The sequence below is a fragment of the Rhinoderma darwinii genome, chromosome 2, assembly GCF_050947455.1.
Source record: "Rhinoderma darwinii isolate aRhiDar2 chromosome 2, aRhiDar2.hap1, whole genome shotgun sequence".
Lineage (NCBI taxonomy): Eukaryota > Metazoa > Chordata > Amphibia > Anura > Rhinodermatidae > Rhinoderma > Rhinoderma darwinii.
In genome coordinates this window covers 246,979,892-247,006,703 of record NC_134688.1, presented here as the reverse complement: position 1 = coordinate 247,006,703, position 26,812 = coordinate 246,979,892, and the positions used below count along the sequence as shown (strand labels likewise).

The 26,812-nt window shown below is 46.4% G+C and overlaps 1 protein-coding gene across 1 annotated transcript in view; it reads left to right on the top strand.

The window, feature by feature from the left end:
• GAS2L2 (growth arrest specific 2 like 2) overlaps nt 1–26,812 on the top strand; it is a 77,064-nt gene that overhangs the window by 31,862 nt on the left and 18,390 nt on the right. The window contains exons 2-3 of the mRNA XM_075853021.1: nt 3,792–4,036; nt 24,335–24,442. Coding sequence (XP_075709136.1) covers nt 3,792–4,036; nt 24,335–24,442 — 353 coding nt within the window. The remainder of the gene's footprint in view (nt 1–3,791; nt 4,037–24,334; nt 24,443–26,812) is intronic.

Here is a 26,812-nt window from a genome sequence, read left to right as displayed (position 1 = left end):
TTAAAAAACTATACATAATAGGTATCGCCGTATTCATATCGGCCTGAACTATAAATATCTCATATAAATATCTATATCTATAAATATCTCATATAATTTCAGTGAACACCGTAAAAAATAAAATAAAAAGCAATGGCAGAAATTCCTTTTTTGGTCATGTTGTTTCCAAAAAAAATTGAAGAAAAAGTGATCAAAAAGTCGCAGGTATACCAAAATGATAACAATAAAAACTACAGTTTGTCATGCAAAAAACAAGCCCTCACTTCGTTCTGTGGACAAAAAAAATAAAAAAGTTATGGCTCTCAGGATATGGTGACACTAAAACATTATTTTATTTAGAAAAAAGGTTTTTTTATTGTGTAAAAGTAGTAAAACATTTAAAAACGTTAAAATTTGTTATTGCCATAATCGTATCGAACTGCAGAATAAAGTAAACATGTTGTTTGTACTGCACAGAGAACGCTGTTAAGAATGTATAAAAAACAGTGAGAGAATTTCTGTTTTATTGTCGCCTCACCACCCAAAAAAATTAATAAAAACTGATCAAAAAAATCGCATGTACCCCAAAATGATACTAATAAAAACTACAGCTCGTCCCTTGAAAATCAAGCACTCACACAGCTCATCAACGGAAAAAGAAAAAATTATGACTCTCGGATTGCAATAATACAAACCGACGGCCCAAACTAATTTATATGTGCAGCAGTTCTTCACCTAAAACCTCACGTCATCATTTGCAGCCCCCACTGGTAGACCCTGTAAATGCAGCGGAAACTATGACTATGTATTTTGGGGTCTGTGCTACATATGGGGCTAGTGAAGAAGTCAAAGATTAGGCAATGCTGGAGTGCGGATATTTTGTACAATACCACGGGCACCCTTTAGAAGTGTGACTCCTGCACCCAAAGAACCGGCCAGTGCATAAAGGATTGGTTCAAAGCGTACACTATCCATGGATAAAAAAAAATGTTGATTCATTTACCCCATTATTACATCATCCTATTATGACCTGATGCACTCCGCCCAGCTTACATATACCCTGATGTACTCTGCACAGCTTACATATACCCTGATGTACTCCTCCCAGATTACATATACACTGATGTACTCCGTCCAGTTTACATATACCATGATCTACTCCGCCCAGCTTACATATACCCTGATGCACTCCGCCCAGCTTACATATACCCTGATGCACTCCGCCCAGCTTACATAAACCCTGATGCACTCCTCACAGTTTACATATGCCCTGATGTACTCCGCCTAGATTACATATGCCCCCTTATTATAAACTGAAACACAAGTTAAACACTAAACAAAACTACTACCAAGCAAAATCTGCTCTCCAAAAGCCAAATTCTAGGCCTGACAGTGTGCCCAAACAGCAGTTTATGACCACATATGGGGTATTACTGTACTCTGGAGAACCCGCTTAACAATTTATGGGGTGTGTGTCTCCAGTGGTACAAGCTGGGCACAACATATTGGGCACTGAAATAGCATATTTGTGGAAAAATGGCAATTTTCAATCTACAACATCTATTGTGTACTAATTACTGCAAAACCTGTGGGGTCAAAATGCTCACTACACCTCATGATAAAATTCCTTAAAGGGGTGTAGTTTCCCAAATGGGGTAACTTCTTGATTGTTTTCACTGTACTGGTACCTCAATGCAATGCAAGATGGTGTCAAAAAACAATTTTGTAAAATCTCCTCTCCGAAAACAAAATTGCGCTTTTTCCCTTCAGACCCTTGCTGTGTGTCCAAATAACAGTTTACAAACACATATGGGGTATTTCCTTACTCAGGAGAAATTGTGTAACAAATGTTGGGGTGTATTTTCTCCTGTTTTCCTTGTTGAAATGAAAAATTATGAGCTAAAACTACATATTATTGGAAAAAAAATATTTTTCCATTTTCACGTCCCAATTCTAATACAATCTATAAAACACCTGAGGGATCAAAATGCTCACTACACCTCTAATTCTTTGAGGGGTATAGTCTCTAAAATTTGGATCTGTCACGAAGGGTCTGTGGACCCATTGGGCCGTACCGCCTTGGCGTTAAGGCAGCTGGCGAATAGGGCGCAGGTCAATGTCTATAGTTCGTATAGGTACCTGTGGCAGCTCGGACAGCAGCAAGGCAGGCTCGGCTTGGACTAGGCAGCAGGTGGACGTCAGGCGAGGTGAAGCTGGTCAGACGTGGGATACAGCACGACACGACTTTGGCACAGCACAGTGCTCGACCAGGATAGTATGGAATGCAAGGAACAGGAACAAGAACACACTAGGAGGCCATCACATAGACAAACTTAGGAAACATCAACAACGCTCAGGCATAGAAGCAGGGGACTAGAGACCTCTTATAGTCCAGGGTACTCACGGGTTCAAGTTCATCAGAAGTCCGGTGCGCGCGCTGCCCCTTTAAGAGCGGGCACGAGCGTGCGCACACACCCTACGGGATCCGGCTGAGGTGAGTGGACGCGAGCGCTGGCTTCTCCTGAGGAGGAGGCTGGGGCCAGCGCTTTTGCCGACTCGTGGCTGCGGCTGTCAGGAGGAAATTGGGGCGGACGGCCCGCAGCCACGGACATTACAGGATCACACCTGGGGAATTTCTACTGTACTGGTACTTCAAGGGCTCTGCAAATCTGACATGGCCCCCAGAAGCCAATTCAGCAAAATCTGCGCTGCAAAATCCAAATGGCGCTCCTTCCCCCTTCTGAGCCCTGCCGTGGGTCCAAACAGCAGTTTATGACCACATATGAGGTTTTGCCGTAATCAGGAGAAACTGCTTTACAAATGTTGGGCTGCTTTTTTTCCTTTATTCCTTGTAATAATCAGAAAATTCTATGTTTTTTCAGAAAAAAAGTAGATTTTCATATTTACAGACTAATTCCAATAAATTCAGCAAAAAACCTGTGGGGTCAAAATGCTAACTATACCACTAGAAAAATTCCTTGAGGGGTGTAGTTTCCAAAATGGGGTAACTTTTGGGGGGTTTCCACTGTTTAGGTCCCTCCAGTGCGTTGCAAACGCGACATGGCACCGAAAACAATTCCAGCAAAATCCAAATGGCGCTCCTTCTCTTCTGAGCGCTGCCGTGGGTCCAAACAGCAGTTTATGACCACATATGGGGCATCGCCGTAATTGGGAGAAATTGCTTTACAAATTCTGGGGTGCTTTTTCACCTTTATTCCTTGCAAAAATTAGAAAATTCTATGTTTTTCCTGTAAAAAAAAAGTAGATTTTCATTTTCACAGACTCATTCAAATAAATTTAGCAAAAAACCTGTGTTGTCAAAATGCTAACTATACACCTAGATAAATTCCCTGAGGGGTGTACTTTCCAAAATGTGGTCACTTCTGGTTTCCACTGATTTGGCACCACAAGACCTCTTCAAACCTGACATGGTGCCTAAAATCTATTCTAATAAAAAGGAGGATGATTGAAAGCATAAAAACAATGGTTATGCCTAAGGTTGTATATTTTTTGTGTATACTTTGTCTCTAACAAGTTTTGTATGGACTTTATCCATAGTGACCTGAGACTTTGAAAAGGTTGTGCAATACATAATCTAACTAGACTGCAAATCACAGCAAAGAATCAATTGGGCATCATAGAAGACTTGAGCAATCGTATGGATATCAATGATACAGATCATATTTTCACATATTTTTTCATTTCTCAAAAGAAAACTAAAGATTTTTTACATTAAAAAAAATTGTTTTTGCATAGGAAATTGTTGTTTTATTATTATTAATACGATTTCTTTTAATATGTGATCTTTTTAGATGTCCTAATGTTTGAGACAGAAGATCTAGTTCTACGGAAGAATGAAAAAAATTTCATTTTGTGCCTGCTAGAAGTGGCTCGACGAGCATCTCGCTTTGGTATGAGTGCCCCGATGCTCATTCAGATGGAAGAGCAAATTGAAGAGGAAATTCGTGAGGAATTGGAACTACCACCAGTTCAGATCCCGCTCCCCAAACCTCCAAGTCAAAGAAAGCTTTGTGACTTTAAGAATTTGGACCAAATGGTAAGTCAATATTTGTCATGTACTTCCGTCGTCCCACTCCAGCACCATCTCATCCTGCTCGCCACCACCAAATGGAGTCTCCCGGCAAGGCTGGCAGGGCAGAATACTGGTCAATGAGGATTTTAAATTATATCAGTTAGAAGGTTATTATCCTAGCTAGGCTACATTGTTCCCTCTATTGCTGCATTGTATTTTGATTGCTGATTGACCTGGCCGGTTTGAGCTCTCTACTTCTTCTGACCTGCCTAAGTAGAGTCGTGTGTTAGTGAACCTTCCCTTATCCCTACCTATCCCTCCACCCCCACCTTTAGAAAAGACACGTGACACCGAGGTTGGGTGTGAAATGGCCACAGCAGCCGTTTATTAATTTCACAGTTTTATAAAAACAATTTAAATCCGAAACGTTCGGATAACTAATTAGGAATCCACCAGAGAATTCCTCCTAATAATTCACATGACCCAACATGGGTCAGAATCATAAATAACAATTTAACGTTAACATTAATCCGAGCAGGGGGAAGTCCTTGAAGCCATTTTAGATATTCCTTTTTTAACACACCCCGAGTTAGCCATCTGCAACCACCACCAACCAATTACCTCCAGCCGTAAACCAGCTCGGAGGCACCGCTCACCTCTGCAGATGGCTCCAACCACCAGAAGACCACTTCAAAGGGATAACACCCGATGAAGCCTTCAAGTGATATACCTTCCACCAGAAGACCACTTCAAAGGGATAACACCCGATGAAGTTTTCAACCATGTACCTTTTTTGGGGGATGCATACCCCCGATGCGACCCCCCCACCATTTTGTACTGACTGACCTCAAGGACTCCCCCCGCCAGCTGCCATGACACCAGGACCTACTCCGAATGAAAAGAAAAAACATGTTAAATAAGCACACAATAAAATTACAACACTCATAGACGGACTTAATAAAGACCACAAGGGATAACGAACAAATGGGCGGGAGGGTGGGAGCTTACTCGAGTGTGTGTTACTCCTCCCGCTGCTTCCGGCTCAGTGCCGAAAACAGCGGGAAGCTCCGTAACGGCCCCTAACTCCTCCCTGTCCCTCCTCCACCTCCTAACTCTCCCTCAATACTTAACCCTTTCCCTCCTAGGTCTGTCATGGAGGCTTCCCTCCTAAGCCCTGCAGGCTGCGTCCAGCCTCTTCTTGACCTGCCTAAGTAGAGTCGTGTGTTAGTCAACCTTCCCTTATCCCTACCTATCCCTCCACCCCCACCTTTAGAAAAGACACGTGACACCGAGGTTGGGTGTGAAATGGCCACAGCAGCCGTTTATTAATTTCACAGTTTTATAAAAACAATTTAAATCCGAAACGTTCGGATAACTAATTAGGAATCCACCAGAGAATTCCTCCTAATAATTCACATGACCCAACATGGGTCAGAATCATAAATAACAATTTAACGTTAACATTAATCCGAGCAGGGGAAGTCCTTGAAGCCATTTTAGATATTCCTTTTTTAACACACCCCGAGTTAGCCATCTGCAACCACCACCAACCAATTACCTCCAGCCGTAAACCAGCTCGGAGGCACCGCTCACCTCTGCAGATGGCTCCAACCACCAGAAGACCACTTCAAAGGGATAACACCCGATGAAGCCTTCAAGTGATATACCTTCCACCAGAAGACCACTTCAAAGGGATAACACCCGATGAAGTCTTCAACCATGTACCTTTTTTGTGGGAAGCATACCCCCGATGCGACCCCCCCCACCATTTTGTACTGACTGACCTCAAGGACTCCCCCCGCCACAGCGAAACAGGCCTTGACCACCTTAAGCCTGTGAGTTCCGCCACACCACCACCGCCCTTACAATTCCCTCTGCTACTGCCAAGCTCCACAGATCAATACCAACCTCGGTCAAATGAACCCCATCGCTCCTCCAGTAGTTCCCCACTCCTGACTCCAAATCCCTGTGCCGCACGCAAATGCCCCTGTTTTTGGCTACAAAACGGGACACCGCACGATTAACTTTAATGCGAGCCTTATTGACTCTTTCCACTGACCTAGCCAGCCGCCAATGTTTCCTTGGGACAATGTCCGACCACACTATCACCAACCTGGGATAAGAAACCCACAAACACAACATATTGTGTTTAATATCCCGCACCAACTCACGAAAGGGGCGGACTCCCAAGTCATTCCCACCCATGTGCAATACCAAGACCTCTGGGACCCTATCAAGCCGGGCATATGTCTGGAATTCTGCTAACACCCTGCTCCATGACATACCTCTAAATCCCAGCCAATGCAAAACCGCATCCTGTCGCGGAATGCGCAACTGGCGACCGTCCGGACGTCCGCACTCAAAGCCCCCCAATGCACGTAAGAGTGGCCCAGCAACCACACCAAACACGGAGGCGGATCTGAAACGGAAAAGAAAGTTAGATACCACCACACAAACATTTTTTAAGCGCTAACAACAAGACTCATAACAGATGAGGGCGGACATAAGACCTAAATCTGTTGGACTCCCAACGACCGATGCGCCGCACCCCTTCATCATCCAACCCCCAGCGCCCTGCTTCTGTTGCTGCGCCAATCCTGAAGGAATGAGATGAATACGAGCCCGCCGCGACACCGACCGCCGACAAACATTTTTTAAATACAGCTCCAAATTGAAATCTGGACAAAAATGACCCGTCCTCGTGACATAGTAATGGCAACTCTGGAGACCCCACTTGTGGCTTAAAACCCCGCATGCACGCTACCGGGCACATAGCCGAACCTGGGAGGGCGAACAAAACTATCAGCTTCCCCTTCCCTAATTGGTCAGTTTTTGACCGACGCAACCATACCTCAAGCCGATCTGCATATAGGCTCACCTCCCCCAGTCTCAACCCCCCTGCCTGCTTGGTACTCGGCGACACCAACTCGCCAATTCTAAATGGCCCAAAGAACGCTAAAGAAAAGGCTAACCGAAACAACTCCATCTCGGCCGAAGAACGACAGACCGATGCTAATGATCCGCCCAAAGAGCTAAGCAGAGAAAACGACACAGGCCTTCTACGATCCGCCTCGACCCTACCTCGGCGCAAACCCTTCAAAGCCTGTCCCACTAAAAATTCCTTAGATACATCCCGAAAGCCTCGCAACTTAAAACCAAACGCCACCGCAGACATGAAACGTTTAAACTTTGCCAATGAAACCCCCGCCTCCCAGGCGTCCCCTAACCAGTACAAAAGTGCCACCAACCTGTCTCTATCCGTGTTGACGTCACCCAACTCTCTTACCCACTCCTCCCACTGCCTCCAACAAGCAGCATAAGCACTCCACGTCGTGCGCGCCAAAGACCTTTCCACCAATCGTTCTACGGGACCGAGACCAGATCCCAAAGATGTTCCGGACAAGCCAAACCGAGACGTTCCGCTCCCGGTGCAAATTGCCGAAACCGGTCCCACTGCGAGCGAGAAAGAGCATCAGCGATACAATTCCATACCCCCGGCACATGCACCGCCACCACCCACGCGTTCAACGACATGCACACCAACACTAAATGTCGCAACAACTGAACTACCGGAGGAGAGGACGCCGTGATGTTATTAATGGCCAGCACCACCCCCATGTTGTCGAAGTAAAAACGAACCTTCTTATCCCTGAGCCTGTCCCCCCAGATGGTCGCCGCAACCACGATGGGGAACAGCTCGAGCAGGGCCAGATTCCGCGTGAGTCCACTGGACACCCAGCTAGCCGAACATTGACCTGCGCACCACGGACCCCCCCCCGTAAGCTCCAAAACTGCCCGCCCCAGCTGCATCCGTAAAAATATTTAAATCACTCGTATCCTGCGCTGGAGCCATCCATAGCGAGCGACCGTTATACTGGCCCAAGAAGTCATCCCATACCTGCAGATCAGCCCGATGCTCCTCCTTGAGCCGCACAAAATGATGTGGCGCACGCACTCCCGCCGTTGCCGCCGCCAACCGTCTACCAAACACCCTCCCCATTGGCATAATCCGGCAAGCGAAATTCAACTTCCCCAGCAACGACTGAAGCTCACGCAGCGTAATTTTCTTTAACCTACAAGCCCGACGTACCTCCTGACTCAAAGCCCCCAACTTATCCGCAGGAAGACGACACTCCATTGCCACCGAATCTATCTCAATTCCCAGAAAACAAATCGTCGGTACCGGGCCCTCAGTCTTTTCTGGCGCCAAAGGGATCCCAAAATCCCTCGCAACCTTCTGCAGTGCATGAAGCAGATTACCGCAAACCGGCGAACCCCCCGGGCCGACGCACAAGAAATCGTCTAAGTAATGTATCAACGAGTCGACTCCGGCTACTCCCTTCGTCACCCACTCCACAAAGCTACTAAACGCCTCGAAGTATGCGCAAGAAAGGGAACACCCCATCGGAAGGCACCGATCCACGTAAAAAGCCCCATTCCAAAAACAACCCAACAGCCGTTGGCTTTCTGGATGAACTGGCAACAACCTGAACGCCGCCTCGATGTCGGTTTTTGCTAGCAGCGCGCCTGGACCCGCAGCACGAACTAACCCCACCGCCTTATCGAATGAGGTATACACTACGGAGCACAACTCGTGATCAATCCCGTCATTTACCGACGAACCCTTGGGAAACGATAAATGCTGAATCAAACGAAATTTCCGGGGCTCGCGCTTTGGAACAATACCCAATGGGGACACCACTAAATCTTTTATTGGCGGATCAACAAAAGGCCCCGCCATGCGACCCAACGAAACTTCTTTAAACAATTTTTCCGACACGACCTCGGCATGCAAGTAGGCCGATTTAAGGTTCCTCCGCGTAACCGGGACCTCATAAGGAGGCGGAGGAATAATAAAACCAACACAAAACCCTTCGTAAAGTAACTTAGCCGTCGCCCTATCCGGATACTCATTTAGATAAGGGGCCATCCTTTCCACCCTCACCGGTGACAACCCCTTGACCAGCCGAGGAGGACTGGTTCCCTGACCTCTTTTTTCGCATACATTTTGCCGCCCCGTGGGATGCACCATTACACTCTGAACACACGTGCTTGAACTTGCACGTGGCCCCGAACTTACACTGGCCATCGTTGAATTGCCAGCAGAATCCCAACTTTGCCCCGCCGCCTTGTCCGACCTAACTGGACTGGCCCCCTTGGCCGACGCTCCCGGGAAAGGACTGCCTAACCGGAGCCGTAACCCTTAACCAGAGAGCAATATCCTTCTGGTCCCACCGAATCGCCGGCCGAACCGCTTTACGCTGACAGAATTGCTCATCGTACCTTAGCCACGCCTGCCCCCCGTACGCCCTATGAGCCTCCCCAATGGCGTCAAAATAGCAAAACAACGCCGAACAATTTTCCGGCGCCTTTTCTCCTATTACACTGGCTAATATGGCGAACGCCTGCGACCAATTAACGAACGTCTGCGGGATAAGCCTATACCGCCGACGTTCCTCCTCGTCCTTCTTACTCTCGTCCCGCTTGCTCTTATCCAAATTGAATTTAGCAAGCGGCAGGAGAGAAAAAATCTCGACATATTCGTCCTTCCAGATACGCTCACGCACCTCCTGTTTTAAGTGCGCCCCCAACGGACCTTCGAAGCAAACATACACCTCCCCACGAGCACGATCATCAATACGCACCCGATCGCCTTCTTTTTGGGCCTCGGTCTGTACCGACACCGCGACCGCCTCCCTAGCCGCCATCCCGGGCCGCGCCTGTAACGATCCCACTTCCCTGGGGCCTTCCCAAACTACCGCCGGGGACACCTCCGTAACTACTGGCGCCGCCGCCCTATCTAGACGCCCGACCAGCTCCCGCAAGCAACCCACTAAGTCCGCTAGACCCGCGCCGTCGCGCCCGCCCGCGCCACTACCGGCCACCGATGCGACGCTAGCAGCCCCCCCGCCGACACCCGACATAAAAATCGCTGGATACGACAAAGATGGAGTTATGCACTCACCGGGCTGCACAGGCGCTGTGTTCCCGTCAGCCGGACCATCCTGACCTCGCCGATACACGTCCAGTTCACCTTCCTCCAGCTCCTCTCTCGCAGACGACTGGCCATCCCACCGACATCTCCGAAACGGGGATGATGACGCGCTGACAGATGGGCCGGCAACCTGCCGCCCGACCGCCGGGACCCAGACTTCCGACCGGACCTGTTGCCTCGACGTCGCTGCAGGTCTAGGCGTCCGTCTCGATGATCTCGATGAAGCCTGCCCCCTGGTCGGAACATCACTAGGTGGGGCGGCCGTAGCTTGTCCTCCAAATCTTGCATCTGATGGGGGAGGGGTGACAGGGAGCCCGGCCTGCGACTCCCTGATTACCGCCGGACCCCGTCGCGGCTGGGAATTCCTGCCAGGATGCAGGGCCTGGGAAGAGGCAGCCCTCCCAGCTGCCTGGCCTGCAGCGTCCATTTTAGGGCTCCCCCTGCGACGCCGTGTCCGCGGGACCACCTCAGGGCTGAGGTGTTCTGGAGGTCGGGACCGCCGGGAGCGACGGGTAGACCCGGCCTGAGTCACCGTCACCCCTGGCGACGCTCTCTGCCTCCTCTGAGCAGGAGCGGGTTTTGCTGACTCCCCCCCCCCCCCCCCCGCCGCCATATTACTGCTAAGAAGGGGGCCGGGGGAGGGGAGCCTGTCCCCAACATCAACAGACCTCGTATGCCGAGCCTGACGTGGCGATTCGGCGTCCGGGATCATGGTAAGTGCCGCCACGGTCTCCTCCAACCATCCGGGACCGTGGTGCACAGCAGCGGCGCGCAGCCGCGCAAGTATATCAGCCTCAGACATCACACACAGAGCGGGGCAACGGGGAGCTTACTCGAGTGTGTGTTACTCCTCCCGCTGCTTCCGGCTCAGTGCCGAAAACAGCGGGAAGCTCCATAACGGCCCCTAACTCCTCCCTGTCCCTCCTCCACCTCCTCCTAACTCTCCCTCAATACTTAACCCTTTCCCTCCTAGGTCTGTCATGGAGGCTTCCCTCCTAAGCCCTGCAGGCTGCGTCCAGCCTCTTCTATCCCTCTGTTTTTCTTACCCAGCTCTGCTACATTACTGTTACTGACCCTCGGCTGGTTTAACTATCTCCTGAACTGCCTGCTACTGTGCTGCATACCCGACTCTGCTTAATCACCGTTACAGAACCTCGGCTCCTGTACTACCCACTCGTGTACCGCATACCCAGCTCTGTTAGGGCATGACCACACGTGGCGGATTTCCTCCGCAACTGTCCGCATCAATGCCGCACAGAATCTGCGTTGCAGATTCTGCTGCGGATCTGCACAAAATGTGCAGTAAATTGATGCGGACTAGCTGCTGCGGACTGCGGTAAAAGTACTTCCCTTCTCCCTATCAGTGCAGGATAGAGAGAAGGGACAGCACTTTCCCTTGTGAAAGTCAAAGAAATTCATACTTACCGCCCGTTGTCTTGGTGACGCGTCCCTCCTTCGGCATCCAGCCCGATCTCCCTGGATGACGCGGCAGTCCATGTGACCGCTGCAGCCTGTTATTAGCCTGTGATTGGCTGCAGCCGTCACTTAGACTGAAACGTCATCCTGGGAGGCCGGACTGGAGACAGAAGCAGGGAGTTCTCGGTAAGTATGAACTTCATTTTTTTTTACAGATACATGTATATTGGGATCGGTAGTCACTGTCCCGGGTGCAGAAACAGTTACTGCCGATCGCTTAACTCTTTCAGCACCCTGGACAGTGACTATTTACAGACGTCTCCTAGCAACGCTCCCGTCATTACGGGAGCCCCATTGACTTCCTCAGTCTGGCTGTAGACCTAGAAATACATAGGTCCAGCCAGAATGAAGAAATGTCAAGTTAAAAAAGCAAGACGGATCCGCAGCACACATAACATGTGCATGACAGCTGCGGACTTCATTGCGCAACTTAGAATCTCCATTGAAGTCAATGGAGAAATTCCGCCATGAGTCCGCCACTGCTCCGCAACAGACAGAGCATGCTGCGGACACCAAATTCCGCTCCGCAGCCTATGCTCCGCAGCGGAATTTTACGCCTCGTCTAAACGAACACTGCTAAATTAAAGTGTAAGTCAATGGACAAACGGCTCCGCTGCGGATTAACGCTGCGGACTGTCCGCAGCGGAATTTAAGTGAAATTCCGCCACGTGTGAACCCAGCCTTACATCTGTTACCAACCCTAGGCTATTCAACTAGGTTCACTCTTTATTCCTGGTAGCAAGTCTGGACTTGTTTGACTCCCATTGCCAAGTTTTGGACTGTTTAAAATACTACTTTTTCATCTCCTGTATACCTTTTCTGGAACTTCCACGTGCGTAATTACCTATAGCAATGCGTATCTCCTCTTTTTCCCATTTGGTCTGATTCCCTACCTGATAACGTTATCCAAAGAATTAACCACCAGACTAGCTAAAGCCAACAAAGCCCAGGGGTTAGCTGAGTACCTTGACCCTAACCGAAGTAGTGGGAAACGGGGATGTGAAAATGATTCAGTCTGCTAAATTTTTTATCTGGGTATCGCAGGAATCAAATGGTTACAGTATTCTACTTTAACCCCTTCCCTCTTTGGCCAAATCTGACATGTTTCACTTTATGTGGTAATAACTCCAGAATGCTTTTACCTATCCAAGCGATTCTGAGATTGTTTTCTCGTGACACATTGGACTTTAAGTTACTGGCAAAATTTGCTTGATATGTTCAGTATTTAATTGTGAAAAATACCAAAATGTAGCGAAAAATTGCAAAAATTAGCATTTTTCTCAATTTAAATGTATCTGCTTGTAAGACAGGCAGCTATAACACACATAATTGTTCCTAATTAACATCCCCCATATGTCTACTTTAGGGCAGATTCACACGAACGTTGCGTTTTTGCGCGCGCAAACAACGCAGCGTTTTGCGATCGCAAAAACCATTTGACAGCTGCGTGTGTCATGCGTGTCTGATGCGCGGCTGCGTGATTTTCGCGCAGCCGGCATCATAGAGATGAGGCTTGTCAACGCCCGTCACTGTCCAAGGTGCTGAAAGAGCTAAATCTTTCAGCACCCTCGACAGTGAATGCCGAACACAACAGCGAAAAACCTGTAAAAAAAAAAGATAAAGTTCCTACTTACCGAGAACTTCCCGGCCGTTGCCTTGGTGACGCGTCCTTGGTGACGCGCCTCTCTTGACATCGGGCCCCACCTCCCTGGATGACGCAGCAGTCCAAGTGACCGCTGCAGCCTGTGATTGGCTGCAGCCTGTGCTTGGCCTGTGATTGGCTGGAGCTGTCACTTGAACTGAAGTGTCATCCCGGGAGGTCGGACTGCAGGAAGGAGACAGGAGTAATCGGTAAGTTAGAACTTCGTTTTTTTTTACAGGTTAATGTATTTTGGGATCGCAAGTCACTGTCCATGGTGCTGAAACAGTTTAACTCTTTCAGCACCATGGACAGTGACTATCTCCTGACGTCGCGTACCGATAATTTTTTTACCGGGATCGGCCAAAACGAGTTTGGCCGAACCCGGTGAAGTTCGGTACGCTTGTCCGGCTTCGCTCATCGCAAAGACACTCCGTTTGGATGTTCGGAAACAGAAAAGCACGTGGTGCTTTTCGGTTTTCATTCATCCTTTTCACTGCTGTTGCGCGAATCACGCTCGTCCCACGGAAGTGCTTCCATGTGGTGCGCGTGATTTTCACGCACCCATTGACTTCAATGTGTGCGTGATGCGCGAAATACGCAGAGTTATTGAACCTGTCGCGCTTTTTGCGCAGCAGACAAACGCTGCGCAAAAAGCACGGACTGTCTGTACTGCCCCATAGACTTGTATTGGTCCATGCGTGCCGCGTGAAAACCACGCGGCCCGCACGGACCGAATACACGCTCGTGTGAATCCCCCCTTAGATTGGCATCGTTTTGTGAACATCCTTTTATTTTTTTAGGACGTTACAAGGCTTTGAACTTTAGCAGCAATTTCTCACATTTTCAAGAAAATGTCAAAAGGCTATTTTTACAGGGGCCAGTTCACTTGTGAAGTGGCTTTGAGGGCCTTATATATTAGAAACCCCAAAAAAGTCACCCCATTTTAAAAACTTCACCCCTCAAAGTATTCAAAACAGCATTTAGAAAATGTCTTAACCCTTTAGACATTTCACAGGATTTAAAGCAAAGTAGAGGTGAAATTTACAAATTTCATATTTTTTTGCAGAAATAAATTATTAATACAATTTTTTTTATAACACAGAAGGTTTTACCAGAGAAATGCAACTCAATATTTATTGCCCAGGTTCTTCAGTTTTTGGAAATATCCCACATGTGGCCGTAGCATGCTACTGGACTGAAGCACCGGCCTCAGAAGCAAAGGAGTACCTAGAGGATTTTGGGGCCTTATTTTTATTAGAATATATTTTAGGCACCATGTCAGGTTTGAAGGGATCTTGCAGTGCCAAAACAGTGAAAACCCCCCAAAAGTGACCCCATTTGGGAAACTACACACCTCAAGGAAATTATCTAGGGGTATAGTGAGCATTTTGACCGCACAGATTTTTTACAGAAATTATTGGAAGTAGGCTGTGAAAATTAAAATCTAAATTTTTTCAAAGAAAATGTAGGTTTAGCTAATTTTTTCTCATTTCCGCAAGGACTGAAGGACAAATAGCACCATCAAATTTGTAAAGCAATTTCTCCCGAGTAAAACAATGCCCCACATGTGGTAATAAACGGCTGTTTGGACACACGGCAGGGCTTAAAAGTGAAAGAGCGCTATTTGGCTTTTGGAGCTCAAATTTAGCAGGAATGGTTTGCGGAGGCCATGTCACATTTACAAAGCCCCTGAGGGGACAAAACAGTGGAAACCCCCCACAAGTGACCCCATTTTGGAAACTACACCCATTGAGGAAATTATCTATGGGTATAGGGAGTGTTTTGACCCCACAGGTTTTTTACAGAAATTATTGGATGTAGGCCCTGAAAATGACAATCTACATTTTTTAAAAGAAAATGTAGGTTTAGCTCATTTTTTTCTCATTTCCGCAAGGACTGAAGGAGAAAAAGCACCGTAAAATTTGTAAAGCAATTTCTCCCGAGTAAAACAATACCCCACATGTGGTAACAAATGGATGTTTGGACACACGGCAGGGCTTAGAAGGGAAAGAGCGCTATTTGGCTTTTGGAGCTCAAATTTAGCAGGAATGGTTTGCGGAGGCCAGGTCACATTTGCAGAGCCCCTGAGGGGACAAAACAATGAAAACGCCCAAAAATGTACTCCATTTAGGAAACTACACCTCTTGAGGAATTTATCTAGGGGTGTAGTAAGCATTTTGACCCCACAGATGTTTCATAGAATTTATTAGAATTGGGCAGTGAAAATAAAAACAATCCTTTTTCTTCAATAAGACATAGCTTATTGTTTTCTCAACAAATAAAGGGAAAAAAGAACCCAACATTTGTAAAGCAATTTCTACCGAGTACGGCAATACCCCATATGGTCATAAACTGCTGTTTGGGCACATGGCAGGGCTCAGAAGCGAAGGAGCGCCATTTGGAGTGCAGATGTTGATGGATTGGTTTCTGGGTGCCTGTGGGCCCAAAACAGTGGAAACCACCCAGAAGTGACCCAATTTTGGAAACTACACCTCTCAATGCATTTACCTAGGGGTGTAGTGAGCATTTTAACCCTGCAGATGTTTTGTAGAAATTAGTGTGCACTCGATGTTGCAGAGTGAAAATGGGATTTTTTCCATAGATATGCCAATATGTGGTGCCCAGCTTGTGCCACCATAACAAGACAGCTCTCTAACTATTATGCAGTGTTTCCCGGTTTTAGAAACACCCTACATGAGACGCTAATCTTTTGCCTGGACATTCGACCAGGCTCAGGAGTGAAAGCGTACCATGTAAAATTGAGGCCTAATTTGGCGATTTACAAAGTATTGGTTCACAACTGCAGAAGCTCAGATGTGAAATAATAAAAAGAAACCCCTGAGAAATGACCCCATTTGGAAACTACACCCCTCAAGGCACTTATTAAGGGGTGTAGTGAGCATTTTCACACCACAGGTCTTTTCCATAAATGATTGCACTGCGGATGGTGCAAATTAAAAATTTATATTTTTCCCTAGATATGCCATTTCAGTGACAAATATGTCATGCCCTGCTTATGCCACTGGAGACACACACCCCAAAAATTGTTAAAAGGTTTCTCCCGGGTATGACGATGCCATATATGTGGAAGGAAACTGCTGTTTGGGCACATTGTAGGGTTCAGAGCGGAGGGAGCGCCATTTGCCTTTTGGAGAAAGGATTTTGATTGGTAGTAGATTTGTTTGATTATTGCTGGTGTTTCCATTTATAATGTGGGGGTACATGTAAGCCGGGCGGAGTATATAAGGGGCATAGTCAGGTGGTATAATAATGTGGTAAAAAAACAATAAAATGATCCATAGATGTGTGTTACGCTGTGACACAATCCTTTCTGCACAGGCCGGTGTCGCACTGATATATGGCGTCCTTTCTTATGCCCCTTTTGGTCCACACTCCGCACCTTTGCTGTTTGGGGAATTTTGCTGGGAAAGTGTTGTCCTGGTATAATACGGGCACCCTTCCAGCAGATATGTTTGGGCCCTCCCCTTCCTGGTTCCCTAATTTTAGGTCCTTGATAAATCGCCTCTTGAAACAGAAGAAATGTTCCCCTCGGGCCGGCACAACTGCATATTTTTTATTTCCTGACTTATTGGAGCCTTAACTAATTTTATTTTTTCATAGATGTAGTGGTATAAGGGTTTTTTTTTGCGGGACGAGCTGTAGTTATTATTGGTACCATTTTGGGGTACATGCGACTTTTTGATCACCTTTTATCCTACTTTTTGGGAGGCCAGGTAAACAAAAAATCGCAATTCTGCCATAGTTTTTTTAGTTTTTTTTATACAGCGTTCACCATGTGTTATAAACTACATGTTCACGTTATTCTGCGGATCAGTACGATTCCGGCGATACCTAATTTATAGCACTTTTTTATGTTTTACAACTTTTTGCACAATAAAATTACTTTTGGAAAAATAATGTATTTTTTCTGTCGCCAAGTTGTGAGAACCATTTCTTTTTAATTTTTTTGTCGACGGAGCTGTATGAGGGCTTGCTATAGTTATAGCTATAGTTTTTATAGGTACCATTTTTGGATACGTGCGACTTCTTGATCACTTTTTATTCCAATATTTGTAGGGCAAAGTGACCAAAAAACAGAAACTCTGGTATAGTTTTTTTGTTTTTGTTTTTTTTACGCTGTTCACCGCGTGCAATAAATAATATAATATTTTGATACCTCAGGTCGTTACGGTCGTGGCGATACCAAATACGTATGGTTTGTTATTATTTTTTCAATTATAAAGGACTTGATAAGGGAAAAAGGGCAATTGTGTTTTATTTTATTACTTGAAACTTTTATTGTTTTCACTTTTCTTTACACTTTTTTTATACTTTTTTTTTTACACTTTTTTTCAAGTCCCACTATGGACTAGTTCCAACTGTCTGAAGTTTTTTTTCTAATACATTGCACTACCTACGTAGTGCAATGTAGTAGATCTGTCAGTTATTCACTGACAGCAAGCCGATTAGGCTTCGCCTCCCGGCGGGGCCTAATCGGCTTCCGTAATGGCAGAGCAGGAGGCCATTGTGTCTCCTGTTGCCATAGCAGCAGTCGCCAGTCCTGATTGCCTGTCAGGGCTGGCGATCTGCTAGTAACCGCAACGATGCAGCAATCGCTTTCGATTGCTGCATCGAAGGGGTTAATGGCAGGGATCAGAGCTAGCTCCGGTTCCTGCCGTTACAGGTGGATGTCAGCTGTAACATACAGCTGACTTCCACCGCTGATGACGCCAGATCAGCTCCTGAGCCGGCGCCATCTTGCCGGCGGCTACGGAAGCCGATCAGGCTCTGCCGCCGGGCGGATCTTGACCGGCTTCGGTGCTAGGCAGACCGAGAGGCCAGTATTAGGCCTCCGGTTGCCATTGCAGCCACGGGAACCCCGGCAATTTCATTGCTGGGGTTCCGATGAGCTGCAAAACCTTAAATGTAGCTATCACGTTTGAACGCTGCATTGAAGGGGTTAATGGCAGGGATCGAAGCTAATTTCGGGCCCCGCCATTACAGCCGGATGTCAGCTGTAAGATACAGCTGAGATCCGGCGATGATGGCACCGGCTCAGCTTCTGAGCCGGTGCCAAACATTTGTCGTAAGTATACGCCATTTTGCAGGAAGCACTGGCTTTCCATGACGTATACTTACGACAAATGTCGGGAAGGGGTTAAAGATAACACAAAATAGCTTAATTCTTTGTACAGATGTCGTCATCTTTATCTTGACAGTGGCAAGAAACTTAAACTTGACTTTTTCAATGACTAATGGCTTTTGTTGTGTGCTATCCCGCTGCAGCAAGTTATCAGATTCAAGATAAACTTGGCTACATCTGTGTAGGTCAGGAATTTCATGCCACAAAGTCACCCATCCCCCAATCCTGTTTATTTTTTGTTTGGAAGGGTTGCCTTTTCTCACTTGTGCTCCTGTTTGCAAAATAATTTTGAAACTAGTCATATCAAGAGCAAACTTTTGACTGGGGCCCCCTCTCCCCTGGGTATCACTCAACCCCCCCTTGTAGATAGTGCCTCCCTATAGATTCCGCTACACAGCGCCCCCTATAGATAGCACCATACAGCCCCCTGTAGATAAGATCATACAGCCCTCCCCCTGTAGATAACGCTACACAGCCCTCCCCTGTAGATAACACTATACAGCCTTCCCCATGTAGATAACGTCATACAGCCCTCCCCCTGTAGATAACGCTATACAGCCCCCCTGTAGATAACGCCATACACCCACCTGTAGATGACGCCAGACAGCCCTCCCCCTGTAGATAACGCCATACAGCCCCCCTGTAGATAACGCCATACAGTCCTCCCCCTGTAGATAACGCCATACAGTCCTCCCCCTGTAGATAACGCCATACAGTCCTCCCCCTGTAGATAACGCCATACAGTCCTCCCCCTGTAGATAACGCCATACACTCCCTTGTTGATAACGCCATACACTCCCTTGTTGATAACGCCATACACTCCCTTGTTGATAACGCCATACACTCCCCTGTAGATAGCGCCATACACCCCCCTGTAGATAGCACCATACACCCCCTGTAGATAGCGCCATACAGCCCCCCTGTAGAGAACGCCAGACAGCCCCCCCTGTAGAGAACGCCATACACCCCCCTGTAGATAACGCCAGACAGCCCCCCTGTAGATAACGCCATACATCCATAAACCCCCCCTGTAGGTAACGCCATGCAGCCCCCAACAAAAAACTGCCTATAGTTTGTCCTACAAAAGACATGCATCCCCTATCCACAGGATAGGGGATACATGTGTGATCGCTGGCAGCGATAAGGAGAACGGGGGACCGAAAGTCCCCTGAAGTTCTCCATGACAAACCTTGCACTTCCGGCGTCTGTGCAGTTCAATAAAAATGAAAGGCGCGCTGGTCACGCATGCGCACAAGCGCGACCGGCGCACAAGTCATTTCTATGGAGCTGCAGACAGACCCCGGAAGTCAGAGGTTTGTCATGGAGAACTTCAGGGGACTTTCGGTCCCCCGTTCTCCTTATCGCTGCCAGCGATCACACATGTATCCCCTATCCTGTGGATAGGGGATGCATGTCTTTTGTAGAAACAACCCCTTCAGTGGCGTCGCGCTGTAGCAGCCATAGCGGCTGCTAGCGGAGCCTCCGGCCATGGGAGGGGGGGCCGTGCCGGCGGGCGAAGCGGGCCGCCTCATGCTGCGGGCCCCGTAGCAGCCGCTACGGCTGTTACTGCGGTAGTTACGCCACTGTCGAGATGTTGATGAGTGGTGTCTTTCCCTCAACACTAAAGAACTAATTGATAGGGATGTAAGGTGGGAGAGGGTTGGGTATGATGCGCATGGCTACGAATATTATATACATTTTTCCCTTCTGGGAGGCAAAAAATTATTAGTTACGATATATGCAATCTTCTTTCTGTTGAGAGGCAATGACTTGGTTACTGATCATGCAGGCAAGATTGCTGGCTTGTTTATTTTGGATGACAGGTAGACAAAGGGTAAAGGGCATCCCTCCTAGATACATGGGTTATCTGCTTGGGCCCAGTAGGCCTTAACATGGTGGCTGCGTCTGAATATTTGGGGCCTTTTGTAGGTGGCAGCTGGCTGTTTTGCACACAGGCTCTACAGGCCTTCACATGAACAGACACATTTAGGCTGGATTCACACGAGCATGTTCGGTCCGTAATGGACGGAACGTATTTCGGCCGCAAGTCCCGGACCAAACACACTGCAGGGAGCCGGGCTCCTAGCATCAAAGTTATGTACGACGCTAGGAGTCCCTGCCTCGCTTCGGGACAACTGTCCCATACTGTAATCAAGTTTTCAGTACGGGACAGTAGTTCCACGAAGAGGCAGGGACTCCTAGCGTCGTACATAACTATGATGCTAGGAGCCCGGCTCCCTGCAGTGTGTTTGGTCCGGGACTGGTGGCCGAAATACGTTCCGTCCTATACGGACCGAACATGCTCGTGTGAATCCAGCTTTAGGGTATGTTCACACGCTTAACAAAAAACGTCAGTGTGAACATACCCTTACTCTTGCACTACTGCTGGCCACTGCTTGTACACCTCTCACTGACTGTCTTGGATCACGTTTGTAGATATTATTTTTATATCAATGGCGCTAGGGATGTTATAATAGTGACATTTGACACTAGTTTAAGAATCATATTAATGGCAGTTGGTTCCTGGGTCATACAAAAGACACTTGGCACTACAATTAGCTCTGTAAAAGTTTCTATTTGATAAGTTGATTTTTTTCCCATGTGTAAATTTTTAATACATGTTACATTTATTTAGTAGAGTTTTAAACAATATTTTTGATAACATATTTTTTTTACAGTGGCTTCCAGGCTAGAAAACCATTGGATAGCTCTGATCTAAAGATTTTAGTAGGACTGTGGTATTTTCCTACTTGTGTTTCCCTGCTAGGTTTTTAAATGTGTTTCCAGGGATAGAATTTAGATGGTTCTCTTTGGTTCTGCCAATTTGGTTGTTAAAATTAACAAACATAGAACCAAGGGGAAGAAGAATCCCGACCCAGCCTCTGGGGCTGCACTTTGCTGCAGTACATGCAGTTAAGAGTACTTGCAGTGAATTCCATTCGCCACTCTGCCCCTGTCCACTGTCTGAAACGCTCAGTCGCTGGCATCTTGGTGTGCTTGCTTACCTATCCCTGCTCATAGACATGTGGCTGGGCGTGTGTGTGTGTGTGTGTGTGTGTGTGTGTTATCTCTGGGATATACCGTCACTTTCTAATCAGTGGGGGTACATCTGTCGGGTCCCTCACTGATTTTGAGAATGAAGAGGCTGCATCACTAATTTAGTGAATGGGACCGTGATGAAATTCCCTGCACTGCTAGTGGCCGGGAGCTCAGATGTGCAGGGAAAAACTTTGAAGGCGCCAGAGCATTTAACCAGTACTGCGGCCCCTTTAGTCTCAGAATCGGTGAGGGTGAGAGCAGTCAAATCCCTACAATCACAAAGTGGTGGCATATCTTAGCGATATGCCATTACTTTCTGTAATGGTAATAACCCTCAATAATACTCACTGTGCAGGACTCCAGTAAGTCTGGGACTACATACAGACCTTTTGTAGGGTTACAACTATGATAGCAACTATTGCATAGTCCATAGAAATACAGTAGCCCTGACTCCCTTAGTGGTTTATTTCTTATACAACAGGCTACTTATTCCTAGCCTAGTGTTTATGGCTCCTTCAATACATGTAGCAAATGTGTGCATGTATGTGCACATATTTCTTGGCACGCATGTATGTTTTTTTTGGGTTTTGTTTTGCATATAGAAGAAATACCATCTTAATTTTACAAATGAACACTTCTTCAAAATACAATTTGTTTATTCCCTTCCCGAATCAACCCCGATCCTGGCCTACCCCAAACCCCCCCCCCCTCTTCTTGGGGTGGACTGAGATAGAAAAAAGAAAAGGGGGGGGGTGAAAGAAAGATTACTACAATAGGGTCCTTTCTTCTCTCCTGCCCCCTCTCTTCGCTCTTAAACAGGACATTGCCAATCTGACCAGACTTGCTTATGCAGAGACCCCCCCCTCGCACCATACTGTACTTTTCTGATAAATATAGAAAATCAATTTTAGTAACTCATTTCTAATACTTAGAGAATACACATTTTTCTAATCCTTTTAACCCCATCAATACATTCAATTTCTTCCCCAATTTCTACTACCCAAAATCATGTTTGCCACTTCTAGTGGGATTGTAAAGTGAAAGGCCTCGTTAGGCTTCCCCACTATATATTCCCAGTAGAGATGGAGCCTGGGGCATCCCCATATCATATGGGCCAGGTCAGCACCAGTGTCTCTGCATCTCTGACAGCGAATGTCTACTCTAAGGCCTAATTCACATGAGCGTGTTTGGTCCGTGATATACAGTCCGCATGTCAGCCGCATTTCCCGGACCGAACACAGTGCAGGGAGCCGGGCTCCTAGCATTATAGTTATCTATGACGCTAGGTGTCACTGCCTCCCCGCGGATCTACTGTCCCGTACTGAAAACATGATTACCATACGGGACAGTGCGAGGCAGTGACACCTAGCGTCATAGATAACTATGATGCTAGGAGCCCGGCTCCCTGCAGTGTGTTCGGTCCGGGAAATGCGGCCGACATGCGGACCGTATATCACGGACCGAACATGCTCATGTGAATTAAGCCTAAGGGTATGTTCACACGCAGAATTAAAAACGGCTGACAATTACGGAGCTGTTTTCAAGGGAAAACAGTCTCTGATTTTCAGCTGTTTTTGAAGCATAAAACTGGCTCAAGAAATGTGCGGCGTCTTATTATGCGCCGTTTTTTAAAACAGCGGCGTAGAAAACCGGCCTGTCTGAACACAATGCCGTTTCTCCCATTGATTACAATGGGTAGCTGTTTATCGCCGTTTCACTAGTGTTTTTCAAGGCGTATTTCGAGGAGTTTACATCTGGAAATACACCTGAAAACACTGCGTGTGAACATACCCTATTTCCAAACCTAAACAGATGTAGGTACAATGTCAGACTTAATCTATTATTTGGCTTCCTAGTAGTGTATTAATAAAAAGGATATTTTAAATTCACACAATAATTCAGATACACTGTAGTGGAGTGAGGTATTATCTCTTTTACGGTTTGGAATTATTATTTAGCAGCATTGTTTATGGTTACAATCTGATGACATTGTTTAGTTTGCAAGCCTGGTGACATAGTTAAGTACATTATGGTGGCATTGATTATGTATATAGCATGTCCGTATTGTTTTTGTGTGTTATTTATGCATTTTCTTCATGAGGGCACTGGTTGTGTCTAGAAGGTGAATGCGTGAGTACATCTAGGGGCTTGTCCACTCGTAACGGAATTGCTGCAGAAAATTTCTGCAACAATTACGCAGAAACTAGCAGGATTTCCGCTGTGGAAAAAACGCACCATTTCCTGTGTTTTTTACTGCAGATAATGGTGCATTTTTCTTAATTTTGGGAGATGGTGACATCTCCACTGAAAAGCGCAGCAATCCAGTCCACTTTCCACAGCAGGAATTGACATGCTGCGGTACGAAAAATACGCACCGCAGTTAAATTTCTGGACGCAAATTTTACGCAGCGTGTGGATGAGATTTGTTAAATCTCACCCACTCTGCTGCTACTGTATTCTGCTACATATTTTACATCCGCAGTTCCGGATGGAAAATATGCAGCAATTCCGCTACGTGTGGACGAGCCCTATGTGTATTTGTGTGTGTGCGCATATCAATGGCCATGAACGTTCCTTGACAAAATCCTGCCTAAGCACCTGTCTGTCATTATTGATAAACATGACTCAAGATGGCTATACAAATTACTTAAATATTCATCGAATCCTCTGACAATCAAATGTGTATGGGACAGCCCAAGTGTATCCTGTTGTGTGGGCAGACAATTCGACTTCAACATGCCCAATATTTCACCTGAGAGAATTTTCAGGGACTCTATTTTTGCCAGTTTTCAACTTACAGCAAAATTTGCCTGTTGTATTCAGATATTGTTGATAATAAATAAATAGGGCTATACAGTAATACACACTACTATACTACAAACACATCATAGATACAAATCCAGTAACGCAAATATAACACATGCAGGAATTATGTAATTCTATCTATCGTTGACATGTTAAACTTATTCAAACCATGTAATTGACGTTCAACCTAGAATTATTAATTACTTCTGTTCATTTTAATAGGTGCAACATTTGGTAAGCAGATGTACATGTCCAGATCAATTCTGTATGATCAAAGTCTCTGATGGAAAATACAGGGTGGGAGAATCCAGCACTCTCATATTTGTTAGGGTAAGTAGTTGGGAATATACATATACTTTAAGTTTTTCTGGTTTAAATAAAGCTTGATCATTGAATATAGATACAGGCCTGGATTATATGTGCCCCAGGGCCTCCACCACCTTGGGGACCGAGGGGGTCTTCATGAACCACCTTCCTTGCCCAGGTCGGTACTTTCTATGATTGGGACATCATTGGAATGAAATTCTGTCAAAGATAAAAGACAAACACTAATGGGACACTTCACAATAGCATTCTGCCTAAACACAGACAAATAATATTGTGACACCATAAGGCGGGATTCACACGACCGGGTCCCGCCCGAGCCCGAGTATCGGCCGGTAAAATCGGCCATTTTTCCCGGCTGGTTTGCATTATTTTTGCATCCGTTCCGGGCCGGGCAGATCTGGACAGTGACATCAGCGGCAACTCCAGAAGGGGAATCCCCATGTGTACGGGGATTCCACTTCAGGAGTTTCCCCTGATGTCACTGCCCAGATATGGACAGAGACATCAAGCGCTCTGTCCAGGAGCGGAATCCCCGAACACACGGGGATTCCGCTCCTTCAGGGAGCTAAAATGGAGCTAGCACATAGCAGAGCGGGGAAATACCTCCCTGCTCTGCTATAGTGGCGTCGCTACAGTAGTAGCAGCCGCAGCAGCAGCAGCTGCTAGCGGCACCATGGAAGGTGTCGCCGGGCCAGGGCGCTTTTAAAACAAGCAGGGGAAGGGAGCCAGTGCAGTGCTCCCTTCTACCTGCTGTACACCCCGCCCTGCCACACAGTGTACAGCGTACAGCCATTCGTCCGAATGGCATCAACTCCTCCTCCTCACATTCACTCTGCGCTGTGAGGAGGAGGAGGAGATAGAGCGCAAGCGACGGAAAACCCGGCCATCACTCGGGACACATTCCGGTGATGGCCGTGTATTACCCGGCCCCATAGACTTCTATGGGAGCCGGGCGGCCGGGTACCCGGCCGAAAATAGAGCATGTCCTATTTTTTGACGGCCGGTTTTCCCGGCCGTCAAAAAATCGGTTGTGTGAATAGCCCCACTAGGGGTCTATTATTCCTAATGCAGCCGGGTGCCGGCCGATTTATGAACGGCCGGCACCCGGCCGGGAAACCCTGTCGTGTGAATGAGGCCTTAGAATGGAATCCTGCCTAGGAATAAAAACAAACACTATCGTGACATCATCACAATGACATTCTGCATAAATAAAGACAAACACTTTTGTGAAAACATTAGGCTTCATTCCCATTTGCGCTAGGGCTCTGTTCCGACGTTATGTCTGAGCTTTTCGTCGTAACGGAGCCCTGACAGTGTTAGTTGTGCAAGGGTTCTGTCGTTTTGACAGAATCAATACCGTAGTCAACGGAAAGCTCAGTCGAAACGGAGCCCTAGCGCAGATGTGAACGAAGCCTTAGAATAGCATTCTGCCTAGGAATAAAGATAAACACTGTTTTTACATCATCAGAATAGTATCCTGCCTAGGAATTCAGACAAACACTATTGTGACATCATCACAGGGGAATTATGCCTAAGAATAAATACACAATATTAAGTCATCAAAATTAAGGTATTCTGCCTAAGCATAGACAAACACCCTAGTGACATTATCACAATTCTGCCTAGGAAAAAAGACAAAGACTTTTCTGACATCATCACAATGATATTCTGCCTTAGAAAAAACTATTGTGATGTGTCACAATGGAATCCTGTCTAAAAAAAAAATAGACTATTGTGACATGATCATTATGGTAATCTGCCGAAGCAGAGACCAAGAGTATTGAGACGTCATTAGAATGGAATTTACCTAAGAATAGTGACACACAATATGGTGTCATCATCAAAATGGACTTCTGCAAAAGAAAAAAACTATTGTGACATCAACACAATATCATTTTACTTAGGAATAAAGACAAACATGATTGTGACATGACCACAATGGAATCCTGCCTAGGAATAAAGATACAATGAACTGATGGATTGCACTCTTTGTCAGAATGTATAGGTGCTGTGAGGGTTCGGGTCGGATTAACCCACCATATAAGCAAAAGAAAATAACCCAAGCACTCAAATATGCAAATATATTCAAAAAAATCTCATCGATAGAAGGTTTCCAAAGATTTTAATTTCTCGTTTTTCAAAATAGATATATGTATTTGTCAAGATATGTGTAATCTTGATACAAACAAAATTGCCTTGCGATGTATTTAAGACGTTTCGGCGTGTCCCAGGCACTAATGTACAAAAGAGAAAAAAGGGAGTATAAACATATAGTATACATAATATATATACAACGTACAAACATGTTCAGTAGTACTAAATGGACCTTACATATAGTGTAAAGGCTAATATAGATAAAGAGAATATATGTCC